The sequence below is a fragment of the Drosophila takahashii genome, chromosome 3R (assembly GCF_030179915.1).
Source record: "Drosophila takahashii strain IR98-3 E-12201 chromosome 3R, DtakHiC1v2, whole genome shotgun sequence".
Classification (NCBI taxonomy): Eukaryota; Metazoa; Arthropoda; class Insecta; order Diptera; family Drosophilidae; genus Drosophila; species Drosophila takahashii.
The window spans coordinates 28,499,897-28,520,097 of NC_091681.1; the positions used below are offsets into that span (position 1 = coordinate 28,499,897).

Consider the following 20,201-nt stretch of genomic DNA (forward strand, 5'->3'; position numbering starts at 1 on the left):
TGCTTACGGAGTTTTAGTTTTATGAGCTTGATTGTGAGGAACTGGGTTACATTAAATGATAAACTACCTTTGTAAACATGTAAGTATTATGGTGAACATTCCTTAGCTTCGACCCACTGCAAGTTTATAATCCGGCAAACCAGCCATAAATCAATAAACGGCTATAAATATAAGGCTTATCGCGACCCCACACCGATTATTCGGTATTCACAGGTAGTAAGAGCCTTTGTCGAAAGCGCTATCGGGAATACCGGAGCTGATAACGGACGGATTTGAATGCAAATGGGCTTTTGATGGTTCAATGAGGACGTTGTTACCGACTTATCCCTATCGCATTGATAAGTAAACACAACAGAAACGTCAAACGGTCCATAAATCGTATCATTTCAAGTGCCAACCCATTGTCATCTATTAATCTAAACGTACGTATATTTTCTAGGCTAAATTTAAATAGTGGCTTATATAAGATAATGGGTATTTCATCAGATTTCAGTCTTAGTTGCTTGTGCTGGCCTCCAGCTTGCAGTCGGGCTCCACGCCCTCGAAAATGGGTGCACTTTCCTCGCCGCCGCCTCCTCCAACTATGATTTGGATAATATCCGTCAGGGAGTACTGACCCAAAAAGTTGTTAACAGCCTTGAAAGTAGAGAAAATATACGGTAAGTCTTTGCTTCCTGATAACCTCTAGGTTAACCCACCGTCTGCACTTTGGCGATCACCGTATCCTGTCCATAGTCCCAGATGTCGCCGAGCAGTTCCACGCCCATTTCGTTGACCAGAGCATGGATAAATTCAGTGATACGCTCCTCCTCCATCAGGTTGTCAAAGTTTATCCATAGATTTCCCAACTGCATCTCAATCTGCAGGGAAGATATGGCCAATGGCGACACGGATCTCAAGCGAAAGGTAACGAGGACGGAAAAGTTTGTGATAGAGGTTCTGAAGGCATAGAGTGGAAGGTTAGAAAGTTGCCCTACAACTGCTCTCGAAAAGATTCTCCTTACGCGGCATTGCCATCGCCGGCCAGGTTGAGGATGTAGGCCAGTGATCCTTTGGAGGTGTACAAGGACTCGAAGTGCGTGAGTGGAAAGGTGACGTTAATGGTGTTCTTCAGACCAGGCACCAAGTTTAAGGTGAGGACGGGAACATCGAAGTCGGACAGACCGTGCAACTGAAAGTTGTCGATGGACCCCGTGAAGCTGAAAGCGGAAGGATTTAGCACCTCTCCTTTGACATATGCTAGCCATAGCTTACTCCACCAGGTATTTGTTGTTCACTTCTGTATCGGCAGGACCCAGCTGCAGTGGATCCAAGGCGGGCAGTCCCAGATTCGGAATGGGATGGCACATGCGCATGCGAAACTCGTTGAGGAAACTCTGGATCGTGTCCTCGTAAATGCAGGCAGCGGGCGCCAAGCAAGCGTAGAGGATGGCCGTGGCCAGCAGGACCTTGGAAGTGAGTTGTTGTGCCCGCTGCATTCTGCTCCTGCTGATTGATTCGCTTCCGTTCGGCTTGGAGTAGCTACTGCGGAGCCAGCGCGCGCCCGCCCCGATTTTGTTTGCTCACTCTTCAAGTGGATCCCATTGCGTGTGTCAAGATACGACGTTTATTTCAATATTTTTGCCAAACACTTATCTTCGCTAATCTCGGACGGGGCCCCGATTTCGGCCGATTAACGAGGCCGACTGCCGGTGCTTCTGTTTGCTTATCAGCCTAATCTTCAAGCTCCTGCTGAAACTACTATTATTATAACTATGCTTTTGGCTACACCTGCTCCGGCGGCTGGCGCAGATGCTCCGGGATCTGCTGCAGCTCCGTCCGGGAAGCCTGCAGCGCCACGCCCTCGGGCAGGTTGCGCTCGATGTACTCCAGGAAGGTGTCCAGCGTGGAGCCCGTCAGCTTGTGGAAGTTCATGTAGCGGAAGTGGGTTCGCACCTCGTACTGCACGCGATGCTTCTTGTAGATGTGCACCGACTTCAGGAGCGTCATCCGTTCGTGGTGCGCCTTGCGGGGTGACCAACTGCAGGGGGATTACGTTATGTTTAAAAGAGATCTCTTCCAGAAAGTGGATATAGTAGCCCCCTCTTACCACTTGCCCTTCTCAATGCCCAGGTGATCGGCGGCCGTGGTGGCGAACCAGGTGTAGCTCTTCAGAACCGCCGGGTCAATCCCCCGCAGCTCAATCTCCAGCTTGCTGTAGAGTTTATCCGGCTGTGGAGCGGGTGTCGCCGATGCAAGATTCGCCTGAGTACCTGAACTGGTGGCCACGGAGGATAGCGCCCGCACTGGCTGTGCCCAGCGGAGAGTCTTTAGCGCCTGGGAATATAAGTTTAGTTGTTTAATTCGTGTTTTCTTTAATAAATTGGGATTAAATACCTGCAACATATTTTTATTTACAACTAGAATTATGCAAGTGCGCCAACAGCTAAAATGAACCTAACGCCTTTTTAATAATACTGGAAAATACCATAAACTTTAAGATATTTGTGAAGCACCCAACATACCCTGTATTATAAAAGGGGGATTCCCTAAACTGTTGAATTGCTGAATTGTTGAATTTTGGTCAGCTGTTAATCAGCTGTTCCATACAAAGTCAACTTTCAGAAATTTCAGCAATTCATCAGCCTCGGGGCTGCTGAAAATTTTGTTGAATTGCTGAAAAGCCAGAGTTGTCACCTTTTTTTAAAAGTCGTGGCAACTCTGTAACATTTTAGTATCACCAGTACGCATTATTTATTTTAAAATAAACTTTGAAAGCATATTTGTGGTTCTTTTTACCTTGGTAACACTTTTAGACAGTAACTAGCAATAATAAATCAAATTTTACATGCTTTAAGTTCCGTGAAATTTTTCAACAAATAACAGCTGTTTGAAAATTCAACAGGAAACATTTTGGGTCGTTCCCTTAATTGCTGAAATTTGTTGTTGAATTTTCAACAATTCAGCAATTCAACAGTTTAGGGAATCCCCCTAAAAATTTGTAACAAAATATTATTTTTTCATTCATAAATATCATTGTTGGCATCAATATATAAAAAAATAAAATATTCTTTTATATTTCATATTTAAAATATATCCCCTATGATACCCTGTAAAGAAACCTATTAAATATACCAAATCGCGTTAGGAGATTTCCTTTCTTGAAATTCCGCACGTGCTGGCGCCGCGTAAAAAGTGTGATATTTTAGTTAACGTTTTTAAACTTGTGGTCATTGTCAACACATTTTATTTTGGGACTCCAGAAGCAGGACTAAAGGAGTTGCAGGCACAGCTAGCATGAAAGACACCGAGGTCAAAGGTGAGAGTACGCCAAAGCTGTGAAAGATTAATTATAAAGAATACTCGAACACATTTCAGACACCACCAAGGAGGAGGAGCCCCAGAAGGAGGCACCAGAGGAGCCTGCCAATTCCAGCTCCGACGAGGATGAGTACGACGATATAGACGACGACGAGGATGAGGCAATGGATGAGGGCGAGGAGCCGACCGTTTGTCTGTTTTGCACCGAAACCTCCCCAAATATATCGACTGCCATCGACCATTTGGACGCCCGGCACAAGGTTAATCTGTCGCAGCTTCAGCGGAAATTCCAAATGGACCAGTATTCCTTCATCAAACTGATAAACTACATAAGAGCCAGCCAGATCAGCGCCGAGCAGTTGCTCTCCGCGGAGCAGGCGGTGTGGCAGGATGAGAAGTACCTCAAGCCGGGAGATTACGAGCCCTGGCTGTGCTACGACTATGAAGTCCTCAGGACAGATACAGCCACTCCGGCCCAGGCTACTTTGCCCGAGCTGCAGCAGCGGATTGCAGAGCAATCCCAACTGCTGCAACAGGCCAACGAGGACATGGAACGCATGCGCAACGACTACAAGGAGCTGCTGCAGAAGGTCCACAGTGACGTCGAACCCAAGGGTTCCAGCAATTCCGTACCGCGTAACAATCCCAGCCTGGACAACGAGTACTTCAAAAGCTACTCGCACTTTGGCATCCACCACGAAATGCTGAGCGATAAGGTGCGAACCAGCACCTATCGCGCATCCCTGCTTCAAAACGAGGCAGTTGTTCGTGGCAAGACAGTACTGGATGTGGGCTGCGGCACGGGAATCCTCTCCATCTTCGCCTCCAAGGCGGGAGCTGCCCGCGTCGTCGGTATAGACAACTCTGAAATCGTGTACACGGCCATGGATATCATCAGGTAAATAAACATACCCTTTTTTATATTATATGATTTCAATCCAATTTACTTCAGAAAAAACAAAGTGGAGAATGTTCAGCTGATTAAGGGACGGCTGGAGGATACTGATCTGCCAGAGGAGAAATACGACATCATTATCTCCGAGTGGATGGGCTATTTCCTGCTGTACGAGTCCATGCTGGACAGCATTATCTATGCCCGCGAGCATCACCTTAACCCCAATGGCATCATCCTGCCCAGTCGCTGCACCCTCAGCCTTTTGGGCTACGGCAACGATACGCTTTATGCCGAGCAAGTCGAGTTCTGGTCCAACGTTTACGGGGTGGACATGAGCGATCTGCGCAAGCGTTCCATCGAGGAGCCGCTCATGGAGGTGGTGGACCCTGAATTTATGCTAACGGATCCCGAACAGATAGCAAACTTTGACATAATGACCGTAGATCTTAACTATCCCAACTTTAGTCATCAGTTTAGCTTGAAGGTCACGAAAGCGGGTAGATTATCCGCCTTTGTGGGCTATTTTGATACGCTTTTTGAACTGCCCTCCGCCGTCGAGTTCAGCACATCACCAACTGCGACGCCCACCCATTGGAAGCAGACGGTTTTCTTCATTGACCAGCCACAGAATGTCAAAGAGGGAGACGTCATCAAGGGAAAAATCACATCGAGAAGGCATAAGGAGGACATCAGAGCACTCAGTGTGGATATAGAAGTATTTGGCAAAAAGCACAAATACATGGTAGTTTAATGTATTCGAATAGAACATAATAAATACGATGGAAACCTTTGAGATTTGAAAATAACTACACGTCTGGGTTTTTCAAATCATTTTTAATTAAAGATTCGTAGATCGTACGTTCTGCTGACAAATGAGAGCTTAATTAATTTTTAAAAATATGTAAATATATATAAATTAAAATGAGTACCCATTGCCATTTAGGCTGGATAGCTGGACATCGGGCACGGCCAAAACATAATCGGTTTCTGTTGCAATTTAGGGTGTGTAAAGTTACGCGACGCGGAACAGATGCTTTAAGCGGTGTTGGTTTCCAGTTCGGAGGCGGGAATCTCTGGCTCCTCGTCGTTGTAGACATTCTCTGCCATCTGCCACACCTGCATAATGTTGTCCTCGGACACGGAACAGATTATCCACGGCTCGTTGGGGTTCCAGGAGAAATCGCTGATCTTGGCCGTGTGGCCGCCGTGAATGAAGAGCAGCTCGGGCGGTCCGTCCTCAGCATCCTCCGAACTCTGCTCCTCTCCGATCTTGGACAGATCCCAGACATGCAGGCGCCGGTCGGTGCCGGAAGAGGCCAGAATGGTCTCGTTATGCGGCGACCACTGAACCTGGAAGATCTCGTCCTTGTGCGACTCGAAGGAATGTAGTTTCAGCTTCAGATTGCGCAGATCCCACAGGGCGACAGTCTTGTCGGCCGATCCAGTGGCCAGGATGAACTCCGAGTAGGGATTGAAGCTCAGGCAGTTGACCTCGGCCGTGTGGGCGTCCACCGTGTGCGAGGGCTTTGAGGTGTTGTTGTTGCGCGTGTCCCAGATCATCAGCTTCTGGTCGTCGGCCACTGAGCCGAACAGAGACTCGTGGAGCAGATGCCAGGCGACGTCCTCGACGACTGCGGTGTGTCCGGTGAAGATGTTCTTGGCATCGATCACCCGGTGCTCCTTGGGCGTGGCATTGATGTCCCACAAGCAGATGGTGTGATCATCGGAGGCCGACAACAAGTAGCCTGTAAGGATCGGAATATTTGAATTGTTGAAATACTAGTTATACAAGATTTATAAATTTCTCTACCTTTTGGAGATAGTATTCCCTAAGTAAGGTTAAATACGTTTTAAATTTACATAGTTGTTATCATGTTCATAGGTTATTACTGATTAATCGGGATGTATTCTAGATTTATTCAGTTTTAATTAAAATAAAATGTTTGAAAAAAGTAAAAAAAAATAATTATATCTATGTGTCATTTTTCTGTACTGAATGCTTCATTTATTTAAGCAAATAATGCTTCATTTAAGCAAAACAGCAAGCAATTGAGGGATAGAGGTAAAGAAATACAGGAAATAAATGCTGTTTTTTTAACGATATCTTAAAAACTAAAAGTGGTAAAAAATCAAGATTTTTACACAAAATAGAGCTGTGTAAGAGTGAAAAGAAAATCCATTTTTTTTTTCAACTTTAAAGGTGTGCAAATGTCCGAGCGACATATTGTCTTGTGCCCATATGTCTGTACTATTAAGTACCACATCGAAATGTTATTTTCTTTCTGTGTATATCAATGCATTATCTGTGATAAACTCAATAGACTTTATCCCTAAGTACAGTACTCACCATTGAGGTTGGGATTCCACGAGAGGCCGTAGCCCTCCTTCTGGTGGCCTCGTAGCCGCAGGTCGGGCTGGCATTCGCCCGATGGCTCCGGCTTGCTGGGATGCTTGGTGTAGTCGAAGACCAGGACATCGCTCGACGGCGTCTTGGTGGCGATCACACAGGCGTTCTGGGGCATGTAGCGCGCCCTGTTGACCTCGCCCTCGTGGTTGATCTTAATCTCGATCTCGATCTTGCCACACACCGACCCGAAGCCGCCGAACTCGCCCTTCTCGTTGTCGTAGTGCGAGCCATCGAACTGGGCATCCTCGCTGGGCAGCTGGACGCTGGCGATGAGCAGGTGGTTCTGCTCGTCGGATGTGTGTGTGCCCAGGATGAGCCGGTGCACCGAGTAGTCCTTGCCGTCCTGCTTGGTCACATCGGGCAGCCACTGGGCGGTCAGCGAGGGCCACTCGAGGGCGTGCGTCATGACCAGGTCGTAGAGGAACGGCGTGTTCTTCTTCCAGATCTTGTACTCCTCGTTGATCACGCGCTCCTCGACGGCGTCGTCGAAGGATTCCGCTGCTAAAGGACGTGGGTTACAGACTGCTATTAGCAAACCCCGTGCTCTACTTACCATTGTCGCTGCGATCCACCATTTCGAGGCTTCTTGGCACGAAATTTCTCAGTCTGCGTCTGAAGTCGGCAGCCGAAAAATTCGGGCGCCAAAACAAAAGCCGAAGCGGCAAAACGTGTGCACGGAAACTAATGAAACCCGCTGCGGACTCGAAGCCTGCGCAACCGACACTTGACCGAAAGTCAAAGAGGTAAGCGTATAATAAGTTTCTCGCTGGGCAAAGACACTTTTAACGGCGTAACGTCAGCGCAAAATTGGAAATGTCTAATTTCCTCTTTTTTTTTGCAAGCGCGTCGTCGGAGATAGAGATGCAATGCAAGCGATTGCCGGCGGAGCTGCCATGTTCGATAGCGATGACGATAGCAAAGTCACGGTGTGAGCAGTGACTGTGATTTTTTAGTATATTTTCCTACAGCCCAATGGTATATTTCAACGGTTGCATGTGCTATCACACCCAATTGCATAAACAAAGTTTACTAAATTCGTTATCAGCTTTAATGGTTCGAAACCTGTTTACGCGCCAATGACCGGCTTACGATTACTATTTGTTGGGGCCTCTGCGGCAGCTGCAGTTCAGTTCCCTGGCCGCAACGACGCGGGGCAGCCGTGATTCACAGCCATCGCAATTCTCCCCCCCTTTGTGGGTGTAAAATGTTTTTGCACATAACGAGCTAAACTGGTGATTTTGCTAAATAGTTTAACAAGCAATAATTGGGCCGACATGCAGGTTGATGGATCGAACAGTAGCAGCTCATCTAAAATGCCCGACCCCACGGACTGTGAGACGTGTAAGTGCACAGGGGATTCGCTTTCAATTGGCCATCGGGCCCGAAGAAAAACTTTCTCTCTTGGCACGCCGACGGTTTTGTTTGTCTCTTCTTTCTTCTATCTTTCACTTGTGTAATCTGAATTTGGCCCTCAAGCTCGTTTTCTTCGAACGCTTTGATCACTTTCCAGGGGCCAGTGGGAAAATGCAGTCAGCGGCGCACTCCAAAGATGGTCATAATGCAGCGGGGGCGGGGGCAAAGGAACGCCTCCTCGATCTGGATAACCCGGAGGACTATCTGGAGCACCTGCTCAAGGACGGCAGTCAGGAGGGCGACAGCGGGGCAGATCTGGAACTACCTCCATGGTACGATGAGCAGCTATTCAGGCGGTAAGTTGCGTGACTAATTGTCCAATGGGTTTTAAGTATAAACTTGAAAGTATACTACATAAGGCATTTAAAAATGTGGAAAATACGTGGTGGTAAAATGTGCGATCATAAACTATATTTAACAAGCACAGCTTAGAAAGCAACAAGTATTAAAAAAGTACAAGTTTATATAGTTAAATTATCCATGTTTTATTGCTTTTAACATTTAATATCTAAATCCAACTAATAAGGAGTACCAATAATTCCTTGAAATTTCCTTGAATTCTCAATTAGATAAATAAAAAATTTTACGAAATTCTCCCATTTTATTTAATGAAAATTTTAAAATTAGTTACTATTGAAATCTTTGCTCAAAATGTAAATGTAAAATGTAAAACTATTCCAAACAGTTTAAAAAGTAATTCCTTGAAATTTCCTGAATTCTCAATAAAAAACAATTAAAGTTTTTAAAAAAATGCTTCCATATAAGTAATATACTAAATATTTAATGAAAATTTTAAAAATAGTTGGTATTGAAAACCTTGCTCAAAATGTAAATGTAAAATGGGAAACTAATCGAAACTGCTAAAAAATAATTCCTTAAAATTTCCTGAATTCTCAATAAAAAACAATTAAAGTTTTTAAAAAAATGCTTTCATATAAATAAGATACTAAATTTATTATTCAAATTTTAAAATTAGTTAGTATTAAAATCCTTGCTCAAAATGTAAATGTAAAACGGGCAACTATATGAAACAATTATAAATCTTACATAATTGATGTATGTATTATCCATTCTGAATAACTTGATTGAGTAATAAACACCCTTTTTATTTTACAGTGGTCAGAGTTACTTCAGCAAGTACCGCTTCGTGATGAACGCCGGAATGCTGGCAGGCCTAATTGCGGTGCTAGCCGTTCCCTCGATTCTCCGGGTGCTCTCGTGCACACGCCAATCCTCGACAGCGTTCACGGCCTACCGTCGCTATGTGCGCACTATTTTCCACACGCAAGCCTGGTACAACTACAGCATTTTGGACCGTGGCAGCAAGTTCTGGACCAGCATAGCGGCCGTGAGGAAGGCACACAGTCGCTCCAGTCATGCCTGTGCCCGCAGAGGAGCTGGCCAGATCACCCAGAAGGATTTGGCCCTGACGCAGTTCGGATTCATTGGCTTCATAACGATGGGTGCCCATCGCATAAAGCTCAATGACCAGGACTTCCTGGAGGCCACCACGCATATGTGGCGTGTGCTGGGCCATCTGCTGGGCATCAAGGAGGAGTACAACATCTGCGGCAGCAACTGGGCGGAATCGAAGCTTCGCCTGGACATTGTGATGCGAAAGGTTTACGAACCAGCTTTGGCCAACACCGGCGAGGATTTCTACCGCATGACAGAGGCGCTGATCAACGGCCTTTGGCATATGAACACCATGTTCTCGGTGGACGCCAACATATTCTTCGCCAAGCGACTGGCCTGCGTCAAGGGCTACGAGTACTTTAGCTTCGATCATGACAACGGAGTGCAGCAGGATCCGCAGCAGAAGCTGTACTACTACGACATGGGCTGGTGGGATCGATTTATCGTTAGCTACGGCCTCTTCATAGTCACCTACCTGCACAGGTACGCCCTGGTGCGATGGTACTTTAATTTCCGCGTCTGGCTGGTGGACGTGCTGACCTATTACTTGCCCTACATCGCCATTTGGAAGTTTGGCTTCAAGTCCGCCTATGTGCGCATCTTTCGGAACGGAGGGGAGGCCCAAGACTTTACATTGGGCCTCAAAGATGATTAGATTGTGTAGTTTATAGTGAATTTTAGAGTGTAGGTAATTTATCAATAAATACGCTAGGCGTTTTGGGAAACAAAAGTTGTCTATCATTTTTATTCAGAAAGATTTTATGAGTTTAAAGCAAAGTTCTTTTTACAAATTATATTTTTAAATTTCCCAAGACTTTACATTGGGCCTCAAAGATGATTAGATTGTGTAGTTTATAAATAAATACGCTAGGCTTTTTGGGAAAAAAGTGGTTGCTAATTTTTAATCGGAAAAATTTTATGAATTTAGGGAAAAGTTATTTTTAAAGATATTATTTTCAAATTTCCCGCCCTAAGCAGATGGTTCTCATTATTGGCGGCAAACTCCCTCATATTTGGTATATTTTGCATCGCCGAGTTTGGCCACACTGAGTGGCGGCGTCTTTTTATTTATTCCGGCTGTTTATTTTAGTTTTTAACTAAAAAACCACAATTAGCCATGTTTTACCACGTGAGTAAAGCTATTAAGGAGTCAAGGAAGTACTAAGTAACCCTCCACCATCGTAGATATCCCTAGAGCACGAGATCCTGCTGCATCCACGCTACTTTGGCCCGCAGCTGCTGGAGACCGTGAAGCAGAAACTCTACTCCGAGGTGGAGGGCACCTGCACGGGAAAGTACGGATTCGTGATAGCAGTGACGACGATAGACCAGATCGGATCCGGTGTCATTCAGCCGGGCCAAGGATTCGTGGTGTACCCGGTGAAGTACAAAGCCATCGTCTTTCGGCCCTTCAAGGGCGAAGTGCTGGACGCGGTGGTCAAGCAGATCAACAAAGTGGGCATGTTTGCGGAGATCGGTCCACTGTCCTGCTTCATCTCGCATCATGTGGGTTAAAAAACATAGTTATTATCTTAGAATCTTGCATTACTAACGTGTAATCTCGTCTAGTCTATTCCCGCCGACATGCAATTCTGTCCAAATGGTAATCCGCCCTGCTACAAGAGCAAAGATGAGGACGTGGTCATCTCCGGAGAGGATAAAATTCGCCTCAAGATTGTGGGAACCCGTGTGGATGCCACAGGAATCGTAAGTTTTCCCTTAACACCAGTTTTTCCCCATCTCAAGTTTACATTTCTCTTAGTTCGCCATTGGCACCTTGATGGACGACTACTTGGGATTGGTCTGCAACTAGAGAAAAATACATCCGGTTTGTGTACAATTTAAATATATATATTAAACTTTAATGAAATGCATTTAGACAGCTAAACATCTATGTGTATATAGTAATAAATATGTATGTACTTTATAAGATTTGATTTCAATTTAAAGGTACGTTACATTTGTAATTTAGTAGATTGGTGTGGTCTAGGTTTTTATAGTAATGGATGGACATTAAGTAAACAAACGGCTCGAGCTATACATAGGGCGATTTAAAGTAGTAGTTACAGCTAAAGATCGTTATGGTAAAGCACTTAAGTTAGGCGTACGACAACAGAAAGAAGTACTTAAAAGCGGATTGCGATTGCACATGGAAATTATAGAAACGAGAGGGGGAGCGATGAGATATACGGGATACGCGGTTGATTGTACAAGGCGCGGGCGAGCTTCACAGATCCCACGAGAAGAGATGGTGCTTCACCAGCATGTCCCGCACTCCATCCTTGAGCGGCTGCGACTCCTTGCCGCGCTTCGGCGGCAGTTCCCAGTCGGGGTTGAGATTGAAGGCAAACTGCGACAATATGCGCAGCTCGCACTTGATCTGCACCCAGCCGGGTGAGTCGATGAAGCTCCACGAGTGGTACCACTTCTGGACGACCTCCTGGCAGGCGCACAGCACCTCCAGCCAGAGATGCAGCACCTGCTCGTTGAGGCCCAGGCAGATGAGCGAGCGCAGCTTTACGTCCATCTGGGCGTGGGCATCGTCGTGCGTCTGATTGATGGCTTGGACGCAGCGGTAAAGCAGCTCCTCGGGCGTCAGCACCTTGCCATCTTCGTCCAGTCGATACGTTTTGCACAGCACCAGGCGGCTGTAGACCGACTCAAAGTCCTTCTCCACTTCCCGGGTGGCCGCCTCCTCGATGTACAGCCAGGGATGGATGGGTCCGCCCAGGAAGGTGGGCCTTTTCATGCCGTGCTCTAAGAAGGCCTTGATTGCCGGCGCCAAAGTGCCCCGCACCAGGTCCGTCACTGTCTCCGAAATGGCATCGTCGCCCGCCGAAGTGTACAGCTTGCTCCGCTCGTCCAGCAGTTCAACGAACTTGGCCGGAAACCAGCCGCGCAGGCCGTTCAGCTCACCCACCCAGCAGTGTTCGTCCTTTTGGCTGATGATCGTGATGATGTCGTTCCGCCGAAAGCCCAACTCATCGTCATCGTGACGCTCAAAGTCGTGCAAAGCCTTGGCCCGTCGCTTTCGCGTCCTCGCCACATTGATGAAGTTCTCGTGGTCCTTGGAGTGCGACTCGCTACTGTAGTTGGCCGTCAGCTGGATGTGGCCGGACAACTTGGGTTCAATGGTAATAAAATGACGACCCACCTTAAGAATAGCCTCTCTTAGGTCCACCAGGATCTCGGTTTGCCGTATGTTCTTGTTCTTCAACTGATCCCCTTCGCTGGCGTCACCGCGGAAGAGAAAGGCCTCCAGGATGGATTTGCTCTTGCGCACCTGTCGCCGGGCTAGCTGCTGCTTGGGAAGATTGGGCGCAGCCTCGGGGTTTCCTATCTGGTGGCCCTGATCCGCCATGAGATAGGCCAGGTGCCGGCGACGATGGGTGTCGATTACCGTCTGGCTAAGCGAGCCGCCCACCTCCAAAGCCTGGCGGAAAAGCACTTCGACGTCGGTGACTTCGCCGGGAATGTCGGAGAGCGAGTTAAAAATCTGTGCCGAGTTCTCCAAGTGCTTCAGATCCTGCTCCTTCACCTTGAGCATGCCCAGCGTCAGCTGGAACAGCACGATGGAGCCCTCGTAGAAGAACCAATCCCAGATGCGCACCAGGATCTTCATGTGCACCACGTTTGCGAATAGGGTAAGGAACCAATGAAGCGTAATAAGTGACAATTCGATGTCGTGCTTCCTCAACGACTCGTCCACGCTGCTCAGGTAATTGGCAATGAGCGTTTGCATCACGCGCTGATCAGCTTGGATGCCCAGTAGAGTGGAACTGTAATAGGAAGCCGGCAACAGATCCTCCACAATGGTGGCCATCATCCAGAAGGCGTTCTCCTCCTCCATGAAGAGCAGCAGGCAGGCCACGATCACTCCGGTGCCCTGGCAATAGCCGATGTCCGGGAAGAGCCACGCAATGCCCCTTAGTATACGCCGCAGTCGTGGAATGCCCGTTCCGTTGGGATTGCTAAAACACGCATTGGTGGGCAGGATGCGCAGGAGATCCTTCTCAATTTGCTTCGAAGTCATCAGCTGGTCGTTGCTGGAGGCTAGGAAAATAAAAGAATATTAATATATTATATTATTCAAGTGTTATATCCTACCCTTGACTATATCCTGGTAGCTGGTCTCGCTCTTCTGCTTCTTGGCCAGCGCTCCAGACAGACGCATCCACATCTGGGCGCGCAGGGTGTGTGGGATGCCCTGGCGGACCATGTTGCGCAGTTTTTCGGTGCGTGGCAGCATCACGTCCACATGCTCCCAGCTGAGCTCGGTGGCCTCCTTGTTGTGCGAAAATTCCAGGTGGGCAATCCACTGCAGCCGCTGCTGGGCGTCCTCCACGAACGGGATGCTGAGCAATTTGTTGGAGCTCTGCTCCGGTCCGTCCTCCTCCTCCACCCGGAAGCCGAACTCATCGAAGCGGTACTCCGGCTGATCGTTTGGCCCGGAGGCCAGTTCGGCGCCGCCGCCCAGCTTGGCCAGGATTTCCTGCGGCCACATTGAGGCAGTGAGGGCGGAGAATGGCCCCCCGGGATTCGGACGCAGGCCATCGGCCACACTCAGTTCCTCCATCATGGGCGGCAGCTCGCCCAAATCGTCTTCGGAGCCCAGGTTCTGCAGTTTGCGCTGTTGGCAGTTAGCAGTTAGCAAAGGTGGAACGATAAATATTAATTACCATGATAAGCAATCTTTTCTGGTCAATTTGCACCCACCGTATGCTCTTCACGGCCCACGTAACCCTCGTGGTCGCGGCCAAAGATGCTCCTGGCCATGTCCATTGTGGGGCCAGCTAGTTTCCGCTCGTGTCCTGGTCGAGCATTCAGTGAAAGTGTCCCGCGAGTGTATTTTGTTGGCGTGTTACGCGCAAATATTATTTCTTCATTGTTTCCAATTGGCTTCCAAACCAGATTTCACCGTCAGCTGTTCGATAGGCGACAGTGGGTGGTATCGATTTTTAGCCAAGCCAACGCAGACAGGGGCGTGGGAAAGGGGGTGTAGCTTATTTAAATATTTATTAAAGAAACAATAAACTTGAGCTTTAATTAAAATTAATATAGAAAGTCTTAACAGTTGCAACAACCATTTTGTTTACTATTCTTAATTAATGTAATTGTTAACCCCTCTTGGCTACGCCCTTGATTAGGGCTACTAAGAAACACCTGTTGATTGCTCAGAAATATCTCGAACTTGGTGTAATAAACTATTTAATGACGCTTAAATATGTTTTAAGAGGCATCTCATTTCATTTATCACTTTTGAAATCATAATTTTAAATAAAGCTTGGACAACCGATAACTGATAGCAAATAATCGAAACACAATCGATTCCCACGCCCTCGCTTTCTAATCAGCTGTTTGGCCGCGATTGTAGGGTGGCTTTCGTTTATCCAATGAAATAAACAAAAATATACAAAAACAATGCAGATAAAGCCCATAATTACTTGTGAGTTATAAACCATATTTCCTAGGCATGTAAACCTAAATGATTTTACCCACAGATTCTGGCTCGTGCCCGCTGTTCCGCTCGCTGGAGTCGCAGATCCTGAACGCCATTCCCCTGGACACTTGCGAGTGGCGACGCACTTTCCAACGCCCCACGAAACACGTTCGCTTGGAGGCCCAGACGCAGCAGTTCAATGTGGCGCCGCTGGACAAGTACAAGCAGGGTGACTGGAGCATCCTGGAGCACCCAATACTGCACATCTTCGTCACCGAATGCAATGTGAGTTGGCCAATGGTAAAGGAATCCCATAATCACCCCGAACTAAATATTTTCCAGGACGTGGACACCTACAAGGGCACCATCAGGGAGGAGATCGATGCCTGGCTAAAGATCCTGACCAGCTATGGCATCTCGGACTGGATGATTCTCTTGGTGGAGACACTGGACATGCGAAAGACCAAGAACTTCATGCCACGCACCACTGTCCTGGACAAGATACGCCTGGACTTTGGCAGCAAGAACGACGATCGCTGCATCTCTGTATTGAATCCAGCCAAGTTTGAGCAGAAGTCGACGGAATCCTTCCGCTGCCTGGTGCAGCGCATCCGCTTCCTAATGCTCACCAGCTACAATCGCAATATTGTAAAGTACGAGGAACTCATACGCAGCAAACGGGAGAAGCGGAATGCGGATGGCTGGGACTTCCGGCAGTACTTCTTCATGCAGGAGGATCTGGCACTGATCTTCGAAAAGCTGGAATTGCCCACAGAGGCGCTGATACAGTACGATGAACTGGACGCCATGTTCTCACAGTTCATCACGCACACCGGGCTCAACGAGAAGCAGCAGTGGCTGAACCACTTTCGTCGGCCTCTGGACGCCTTTCATGGCATTTGCCTAACCAGACCGGATAGATTCGAGATGCGAAACAAGATACGCGACGAGGGCGTTTCCCTGCTGGAATTCCGCAACTATCTGTTCGAACGGCAAGCCTATCTACTGCTCACTTGCAACGACATCCCGGAGATCGCCAAGAGACTCCTCAACTTTCTCTTCTCCACCTTGCGCGAGGTGGAATTCATTAAGCTGGAGTGCCAGGAGGGCGCTCTCTGGTGCTGGGAGTTCGTCTGCGCTCTGGAGGTTCTGCAGCTCTGCGAGCAAGCCATGGAGCCCAACGAGGTTACGTGCTTCCAGCACTGCGCTCCCATCTGGAACCTGGCCAAGGACAAACTCTATGAGTTGGGCAAGTTGTGCGGACTGCTGCCCGGCTGTACGCCCACTTCGGAGCAGCTGCACATAGTGGTGCAGTTGTCGTCGGGAATAGGAGACGCCCCGCCGGAGCAACATCAATTCCTGCAGGCTACTCCTCAGCTCCGTGAACGTTCGCCGAATCGAAAGCCCAAGAAATCGGCTGCCGAGCAGTTAAAGGAGGCCCTGGGCTCAAATCAGGCCTTCCAGAAACTCTACTTGGAGCTGGCGGAACTCGCCATCAGTACGTACAAGCATGTGGCCCGATTGCGATCGGCTCGTTTGGTGGGCCTGGATCTGGGCAACTTCTATTGTGCTTTAAACGAACCACATAAGGCTGTTGGGTTCTTCACGGATCTTCTGAGGGAACTGAAGGCGGAGAACTGGCACATGCTGAGCTCCCAAACGCTGCTTGAGTTGGCCAACTGCTACCGCAAGATGGGCGATTCGTTGGCCTACACCAAGACCTGCAGCTCCATTTCCTGTTGCGCCGAACTGGAAACTTTGGTGCGAACCTTCTACTTCGACGAGTTTCTCAAGTCGCTGAAAACCCTAAAGACGACTCTATCGGCACAGCCGTCCATGGAGAATGCCAATTTTTGTGTGCTGGAAGATCACTTTCGGGTGCTCGACATCGAGGTTGTTAACCAGAAACCTATTATACAGGATGACTACATCCTGGTGCAGCTGAAAGTGGAGAGTCTCTATCCGCGTGGGATTGTGGCTGAAAATATAAAGCTTTGCTATGAGTTGCAAGCGGCTTCTTTGGAAATGGCCATGGAGAATGTCAGTCTGTCTGCTGCTCCATCTCCTGTTAAGGTCAAGGAGTCCACTTCGCGCTTAAAAGTTTCGCTTCAGCTAGTCTACAAACAGGACAATCGCCTCCATTCTGCCGCCGTGTCTTGCGACATGCCCAAGAGCAAGCAACCCGTTCGACGTACCAGCAGTACTAAGAGAAAGCTATCGCCCAGTGTCCAGGCGGATTTCACCAACTTTGTGCAGGCGGAGAACATTGCCCTGCAACCGGGCGTAAACCTAATCGAACTCAAGGCAAAGGCTACGAGAGTGGGCAGCTGGCAATTCAAACAGGTATGTCCTTATATAGGATTCTCGTTCTTAGTCAGAAGTTTAACACTTTCTTTCTGTATCTTTATTAGCTCTGCGTTAGCATGTCCAGTCTAGAGTTCTTGTCGGAACAGCTGCCTTTCACACCGCCCAGTTTTGAGATCAGCACCAAGCCGGCGAGTGCTTCGCTGGAGTTCAAAACCCTAATTGCTGGAATAGTGCAGCCCATTAGCTTGAATGTTTCCGGTGGCAGTTTCATCTTTCCGCCGGATGCCAAGATCACCCTGCGTTGTTCCAAGAATCTACGGATACGACAGGCGCGGAATAACACGGATGAAGCAGCCTACAATGACGATGCATCCTTTGAGAGTCTGCTTCAAGTGCCGCTGGTGCAATTCAAATCGTTCGAGGAACGCAAAATTCCACTGGAGGTGCTCACCGATATGCCGGGCCGAAAGGTGTCCAAGCACCACGAGCATCACATTGCCCTCAGTTGTCCGTGGTCGCGAACTGAGCTGCCCATCCCCGTTGATTTTCAACCAGCCATGGAGGCCACCTGTCGGCTTCACACATGCGGCACTCAGAAGTTCCTGCAGGTGATCATGAAGGGCCTGGATGCGCATCTTCTTTTGCAGAATGCTCAGGTCAAGTGCGATGTTCCCGGAGTGCAACTGTTGGACCTTAATCCAGAGCCTAGTCAGCCCATTGTAAGTGAAAAGCGGTCGAATGTTTTGTGCAGATTAGAGCCCTCCATGAATGGATTCCATAAAATATTTTGAATTTTTTTATATGAATGAATTAATTAGAATTTTGAGTTTAATAGATAGAATTGAATGAATGAATGTCATAAATTCCGAAATAATTCAAACGACAATTTCTTTTGAAGAAGAAAGTGCCATCATCATGTGATTTAATCTGCATGAATTTTATTTTCCAAGCAGTTAAAATTGTTAAAATTTTTTCACTTTTTGTTCTCAAAATAAAACTCAAAGAAAATCTGGAAATTTCAAAAAAATCATACAAATTATTCATTCAATTCGAAATGAATTAGAAAAACATTCAATTTATTTCACATAGAATTGAATTAAACCAATCAGAAATTGCATGGCATACTATGATAAAACAAAAATTGAATTATTCACGAAGCGCTCTAATACAGATACTTATGGTTTATCTTTTAGGAAATCTACAAATCGCTGACTGTCACTTTTCTGTATGAGATCCAAGTTGAGCCCCTCAAAACCGAGCACGAGTTGCCCGTCGTTAAGGTGCACTTTGTAATCAAATACGCGCCGCTTTCGCAAACCGGTGTGTGGCGAACCTATGGATGCGCCTTCGATCTGGTGGACTACACAACGCTCTTTAAGCTGCAGGCGCAGCTGGAACCCAATGAGCTGTGCCGCCTGCGCACCGTGTGCAACATGAACCTGAAGATCACCAAGGTCCACGAGAATCCCTACACGGATCTCATGTACGAGGTGCTCAACGATCAGAATCTGTGGGCCGTCTGCGGTCGCTCAGCGGGTGAGTTGGAGTCCTTTTACTTTTCCGCCTGTCTTTGCTTATGATTTAATTCTGATTTCTCTACACACGAATCACTTTTGCATTATAAGATATGGGTAAGTTCTCTGGTGTAGGACACACGTAGCACTAACTAGATATGCCCTTGCTTTTAATTGGAAACACATAACATTAAAACATAAATTTGCCTAACTTTTATGATCTAAATTCTGTGATCACCCGACTAATGTTTTGCAACTGAACCTTTTTAGGTGTCGTGTCCATGAAAGACGTTGACAGTCATTCCATATCCCTGGATGTGATGCCGTTGAGTACGGGATTCCTGCCCATGCCCAGCATCCGACTATCAAAGTACACGGCTGGGGGGAAAAGCAAGACCGATGCCCACTCCAAGGTGCATCCCTTTCCGCCCGGACAGGTCTACAACTCCACGAAGAGCATGCAGATCCATGTCATAGCCAGTGTGGCCGGGGATCAGTGAGAAGCCAAATAGAATATAAAACAATTGCAATGTACTCGTAGCATATATGACCTGTGGTCAAGTATTATTAATTATTTATCTTTCTACTGTGAAGTAGTAAAAATTTAAAAAAGAATTTAATCAAGATTTGTAAGCAGATAGATCCTTGGCCAATTTGGACAGCTGCTGTTCCTCAACGCGGTAGTAGTGCCACCCCTCTTTGGCTGTCAAGTCCACAGCTCCAAGACTTTCGTAGAACTTTCGGGCGGGGTTCCACTCCAGCACATTGAATTCAAGCCGCGGGCATTGAAGCTCCACCGCACGGGCGGAAACTTCCAGGAAGATTCGCTTGCCGGCGCCGCGTTTTCTGTGCTCTGGACGCACATAGATGTCCTCGACGAAAAAGTAGCGACCCTGCCACGTGGAGTAGGCCTTGTAGCAAATGGAGTAGCCAATCGCCTGGCTAAAAAAGTAAAGAAATTTATTTGTTCGCTTTTATCTTACCAAATATTTGTAAATGTTACCTTGTGGCATTGTCTATAAGCACGTAGACTTCACAATATTCCTGGCCTCCAGTTAGTCCAGCATCTCTTTTAAGGTCTAATGGGTAAAATATATTTTAGTTGGTGACTACATATTTAAAAATATTTATTTTCCTACCCTCTTCGGTAAGCTGGGGTCCATTGCTCATTTTCTCAAAATCCGCCAGTTCCTGCCAAAAATGTAAAAATTATAAACTTCATCAAATGGGAATCCTATTAGTCTTAACCTGAATCATGGAAAGCACATCTTTAATATCTTCAGCTTGAGCACGCCTAAATGTGAACTCCTCTGATTTCGACATAATTTCAATCTATACAATTAAGTTATGCTACTGATTGTGGCTGAAAGAGCTTATCTTTATCAAGTACTTGAAGTCTATAGAGATGAGCGATACTTTAGTGACTAAATCTAAAGCTGATTATAAGCTTATATTTACTTATTTGAATTAAAGAAAAATCAAAAAAAAACTTGAACCAAGTTCTAAAAG

General features: G+C 47.1%; 9 protein-coding genes across 10 annotated transcripts; 4 read left to right on the top strand and 5 right to left on the bottom strand.

Moving 5' to 3' along the window:
• Positions 1–409: 409 nt before the first annotated feature.
• On the bottom strand, positions 410–1,478 carry LOC108058681 (uncharacterized). Its single transcript, XM_017143589.3, has 4 exons — positions 1,255–1,478; positions 1,005–1,199; positions 699–939; positions 410–636 (listed from the first exon to the last, which is right to left on the bottom strand). Exons 1-4 carry the CDS (start codon positions 1,476–1,478, stop codon positions 496–498), a joined length of 801 nt encoding a protein of 266 aa, XP_016999078.2. The 3' UTR covers positions 410–495.
• Positions 1,479–1,578: 100 nt separating this feature from the next.
• On the bottom strand, positions 1,579–2,449 carry mRpS10 (mitochondrial ribosomal protein S10). Its single transcript, XM_070216373.1, has 3 exons — positions 2,377–2,449; positions 2,090–2,316; positions 1,579–2,020 (listed from the first exon to the last, which is right to left on the bottom strand). The coding sequence occupies exons 1-3, from the start codon at positions 2,383–2,385 to the stop codon at positions 1,765–1,767; spliced, it is 492 nt and encodes a 163-aa protein (XP_070072474.1). The 5' UTR covers positions 2,386–2,449; the 3' UTR covers positions 1,579–1,764.
• A 678-nt stretch (positions 2,450–3,127) lies between these two features.
• Positions 3,128–5,777, top strand: Art3 (arginine methyltransferase 3). The gene is made up of 3 exons (XM_044395636.2): positions 3,128–3,298; positions 3,358–4,198; positions 4,253–5,777. The coding sequence occupies exons 1-3, from the start codon at positions 3,277–3,279 to the stop codon at positions 4,944–4,946; spliced, it is 1,557 nt and encodes a 518-aa protein (XP_044251571.2). The 5' UTR covers positions 3,128–3,276; the 3' UTR covers positions 4,947–5,777.
• On the bottom strand, positions 5,013–7,480 carry Caf1-55 (chromatin assembly factor 1 p55 subunit). 2 transcript variants are annotated; one of them, XM_017143588.3, is made up of 3 exons: positions 7,156–7,480; positions 6,543–7,100; positions 5,013–5,940 (listed from the first exon to the last, which is right to left on the bottom strand). In XM_017143588.3, the coding sequence occupies exons 1-3, from the start codon at positions 7,175–7,177 to the stop codon at positions 5,231–5,233; spliced, it is 1,290 nt and encodes a 429-aa protein (XP_016999077.1). In that variant the 5' UTR covers positions 7,178–7,480; the 3' UTR covers positions 5,013–5,230. The 2 variants fall into 2 exon arrangements, with proteins under 2 accessions (XP_016999077.1, XP_016999076.1); XM_017143587.3 differs by having other exon boundaries at positions 6,543–7,103; positions 7,156–7,478.
• Positions 7,481–7,590: 110 nt separating this feature from the next.
• On the top strand, positions 7,591–10,161 carry LOC108058746 (uncharacterized). Its single transcript, XM_017143682.3, has 3 exons — positions 7,591–7,943; positions 8,113–8,311; positions 9,132–10,161. The coding sequence occupies exons 1-3, from the start codon at positions 7,877–7,879 to the stop codon at positions 10,084–10,086; spliced, it is 1,221 nt and encodes a 406-aa protein (XP_016999171.2). The 5' UTR covers positions 7,591–7,876; the 3' UTR covers positions 10,087–10,161.
• Positions 10,162–10,425: 264 nt separating this feature from the next.
• Polr2G (DNA-directed RNA polymerase II subunit Rpb7) lies at positions 10,426–11,361 on the top strand. Its single transcript, XM_017143635.3, has 4 exons — positions 10,426–10,560; positions 10,617–10,937; positions 11,001–11,138; positions 11,194–11,361. Exons 1-4 carry the CDS (start codon positions 10,549–10,551, stop codon positions 11,242–11,244), a joined length of 522 nt encoding a protein of 173 aa, XP_016999124.1. The 5' UTR covers positions 10,426–10,548; the 3' UTR covers positions 11,245–11,361.
• LOC108058713 (small G protein signaling modulator 3 homolog) lies at positions 11,261–14,283 on the bottom strand. The gene is made up of 3 exons (XM_017143634.3): positions 14,148–14,283; positions 13,539–14,061; positions 11,261–13,484 (listed from the first exon to the last, which is right to left on the bottom strand). Exons 1-3 carry the CDS (start codon positions 14,211–14,213, stop codon positions 11,659–11,661), a joined length of 2,415 nt encoding a protein of 804 aa, XP_016999123.1. The 5' UTR covers positions 14,214–14,283; the 3' UTR covers positions 11,261–11,658.
• A 3-nt stretch (positions 14,284–14,286) lies between these two features.
• Positions 14,287–19,307, top strand: SIDL (SIDL trafficking protein particle complex subunit 10). Its single transcript, XM_017143543.3, has 7 exons — positions 14,287–14,376; positions 14,715–14,877; positions 14,933–15,156; positions 15,214–17,214; positions 17,283–17,897; positions 18,372–18,714; positions 18,963–19,307. The coding sequence occupies exons 2-7, from the start codon at positions 14,853–14,855 to the stop codon at positions 19,190–19,192; spliced, it is 3,438 nt and encodes a 1,145-aa protein (XP_016999032.2). The 5' UTR covers positions 14,287–14,376; positions 14,715–14,852; the 3' UTR covers positions 19,193–19,307.
• Positions 19,225–20,096, bottom strand: LOC108058650 (thialysine N-epsilon-acetyltransferase). The gene is made up of 4 exons (XM_017143547.3): positions 19,941–20,096; positions 19,832–19,883; positions 19,696–19,771; positions 19,225–19,634 (listed from the first exon to the last, which is right to left on the bottom strand). Exons 1-4 carry the CDS (start codon positions 20,013–20,015, stop codon positions 19,313–19,315), a joined length of 525 nt encoding a protein of 174 aa, XP_016999036.2. The 5' UTR covers positions 20,016–20,096; the 3' UTR covers positions 19,225–19,312.
• Positions 20,097–20,201: the final 105 nt, after the last annotated feature.

Coding starts and splice junctions, on each gene's coding strand:
- SIDL (XM_017143543.3), top strand. CDS start 14,853: ATGCAGATAAAGCCCATAATTACTT. Junction 15,157..15,213: donor TCTTCGTCACCGAATGCAAT/GTGAGTTGGCCA, acceptor AATATTTTCCAG/GACGTGGACACCTACAAGGG. Junction 18,715..18,962: donor CGTCTGCGGTCGCTCAGCGG/GTGAGTTGGAGT, acceptor GAACCTTTTTAG/GTGTCGTGTCCATGAAAGAC.
- Caf1-55 (XM_017143587.3), bottom strand. CDS start 7,177: ATGGTGGATCGCAGCGACAATG. Junction 7,104..7,155: donor GGTGGATCGCAGCGACAATG/GTAAGTAGAGCA, acceptor CACGTCCTTTAG/CAGCGGAATCCTTCGACGAC. Junction 5,941..6,542: donor GTGGAATCCCAACCTCAATG/GTGAGTACTGTA, acceptor CGATCCTTACAG/GCTACTTGTTGTCGGCCTCC.
- Art3 (XM_044395636.2), top strand. CDS start 3,277: ATGAAAGACACCGAGGTCAAAG. Junction 3,299..3,357: donor GAAAGACACCGAGGTCAAAG/GTGAGAGTACGC, acceptor AACACATTTCAG/ACACCACCAAGGAGGAGGAG. Junction 4,199..4,252: donor ACGGCCATGGATATCATCAG/GTAAATAAACAT, acceptor AATTTACTTCAG/AAAAAACAAAGTGGAGAATG.
- LOC108058650 (XM_017143547.3), bottom strand. CDS start 20,015: ATGTCGAAATCAGAGGAGTTCACATTTAGGCGTGCTCAAGCTGAAGAT. Junction 19,772..19,831: donor ACCCCAGCTTACCGAAGAGG/GTAGGAAAATAA, acceptor TTTACCCATTAG/ACCTTAAAAGAGATGCTGGA. Junction 19,635..19,695: donor CTTATAGACAATGCCACAAG/GTAACATTTACA, acceptor TTACTTTTTTAG/CCAGGCGATTGGCTACTCCA.
- mRpS10 (XM_070216373.1), bottom strand. Junction 2,021..2,089: donor GGCATTGAGAAGGGCAAGTG/GTAAGAGGGGGC, acceptor ATCCCCCTGCAG/TTGGTCACCCCGCAAGGCGC.
- LOC108058681 (XM_017143589.3), bottom strand. CDS start 1,478: ATGCAGCGGGCACAACAACTCACTTCCAAGGTCCTGCTGGCCACGGCC. Junction 1,200..1,254: donor AACAACAAATACCTGGTGGA/GTAAGCTATGGC, acceptor TTCCGCTTTCAG/CTTCACGGGGTCCATCGACA. Junction 637..698: donor TGATCGCCAAAGTGCAGACG/GTGGGTTAACCT, acceptor TCTACTTTCAAG/GCTGTTAACAACTTTTTGGG.
- LOC108058713 (XM_017143634.3), bottom strand. CDS start 14,213: ATGGACATGGCCAGGAGCATCTTTGGCCGCGACCACGAGGGTTACGTG. Junction 14,062..14,147: donor TGGGCCGTGAAGAGCATACG/GTGGGTGCAAAT, acceptor AACTGCCAACAG/CGCAAACTGCAGAACCTGGG. Junction 13,485..13,538: donor CTACCAGGATATAGTCAAGG/GTAGGATATAAC, acceptor TTATTTTCCTAG/CCTCCAGCAACGACCAGCTG.
- LOC108058746 (XM_017143682.3), top strand. CDS start 7,877: ATGCAGGTTGATGGATCGAACAGTAGCAGCTCATCTAAAATGCCCGAC. Junction 7,944..8,112: donor CCCCACGGACTGTGAGACGT/GTAAGTGCACAG, acceptor ATCACTTTCCAG/GGGCCAGTGGGAAAATGCAG. Junction 8,312..9,131: donor GATGAGCAGCTATTCAGGCG/GTAAGTTGCGTG, acceptor TTTATTTTACAG/TGGTCAGAGTTACTTCAGCA.
- Polr2G (XM_017143635.3), top strand. Junction 10,938..11,000: donor CCTGCTTCATCTCGCATCAT/GTGGGTTAAAAA, acceptor AATCTCGTCTAG/TCTATTCCCGCCGACATGCA. Junction 11,139..11,193: donor GTGTGGATGCCACAGGAATC/GTAAGTTTTCCC, acceptor CATTTCTCTTAG/TTCGCCATTGGCACCTTGAT.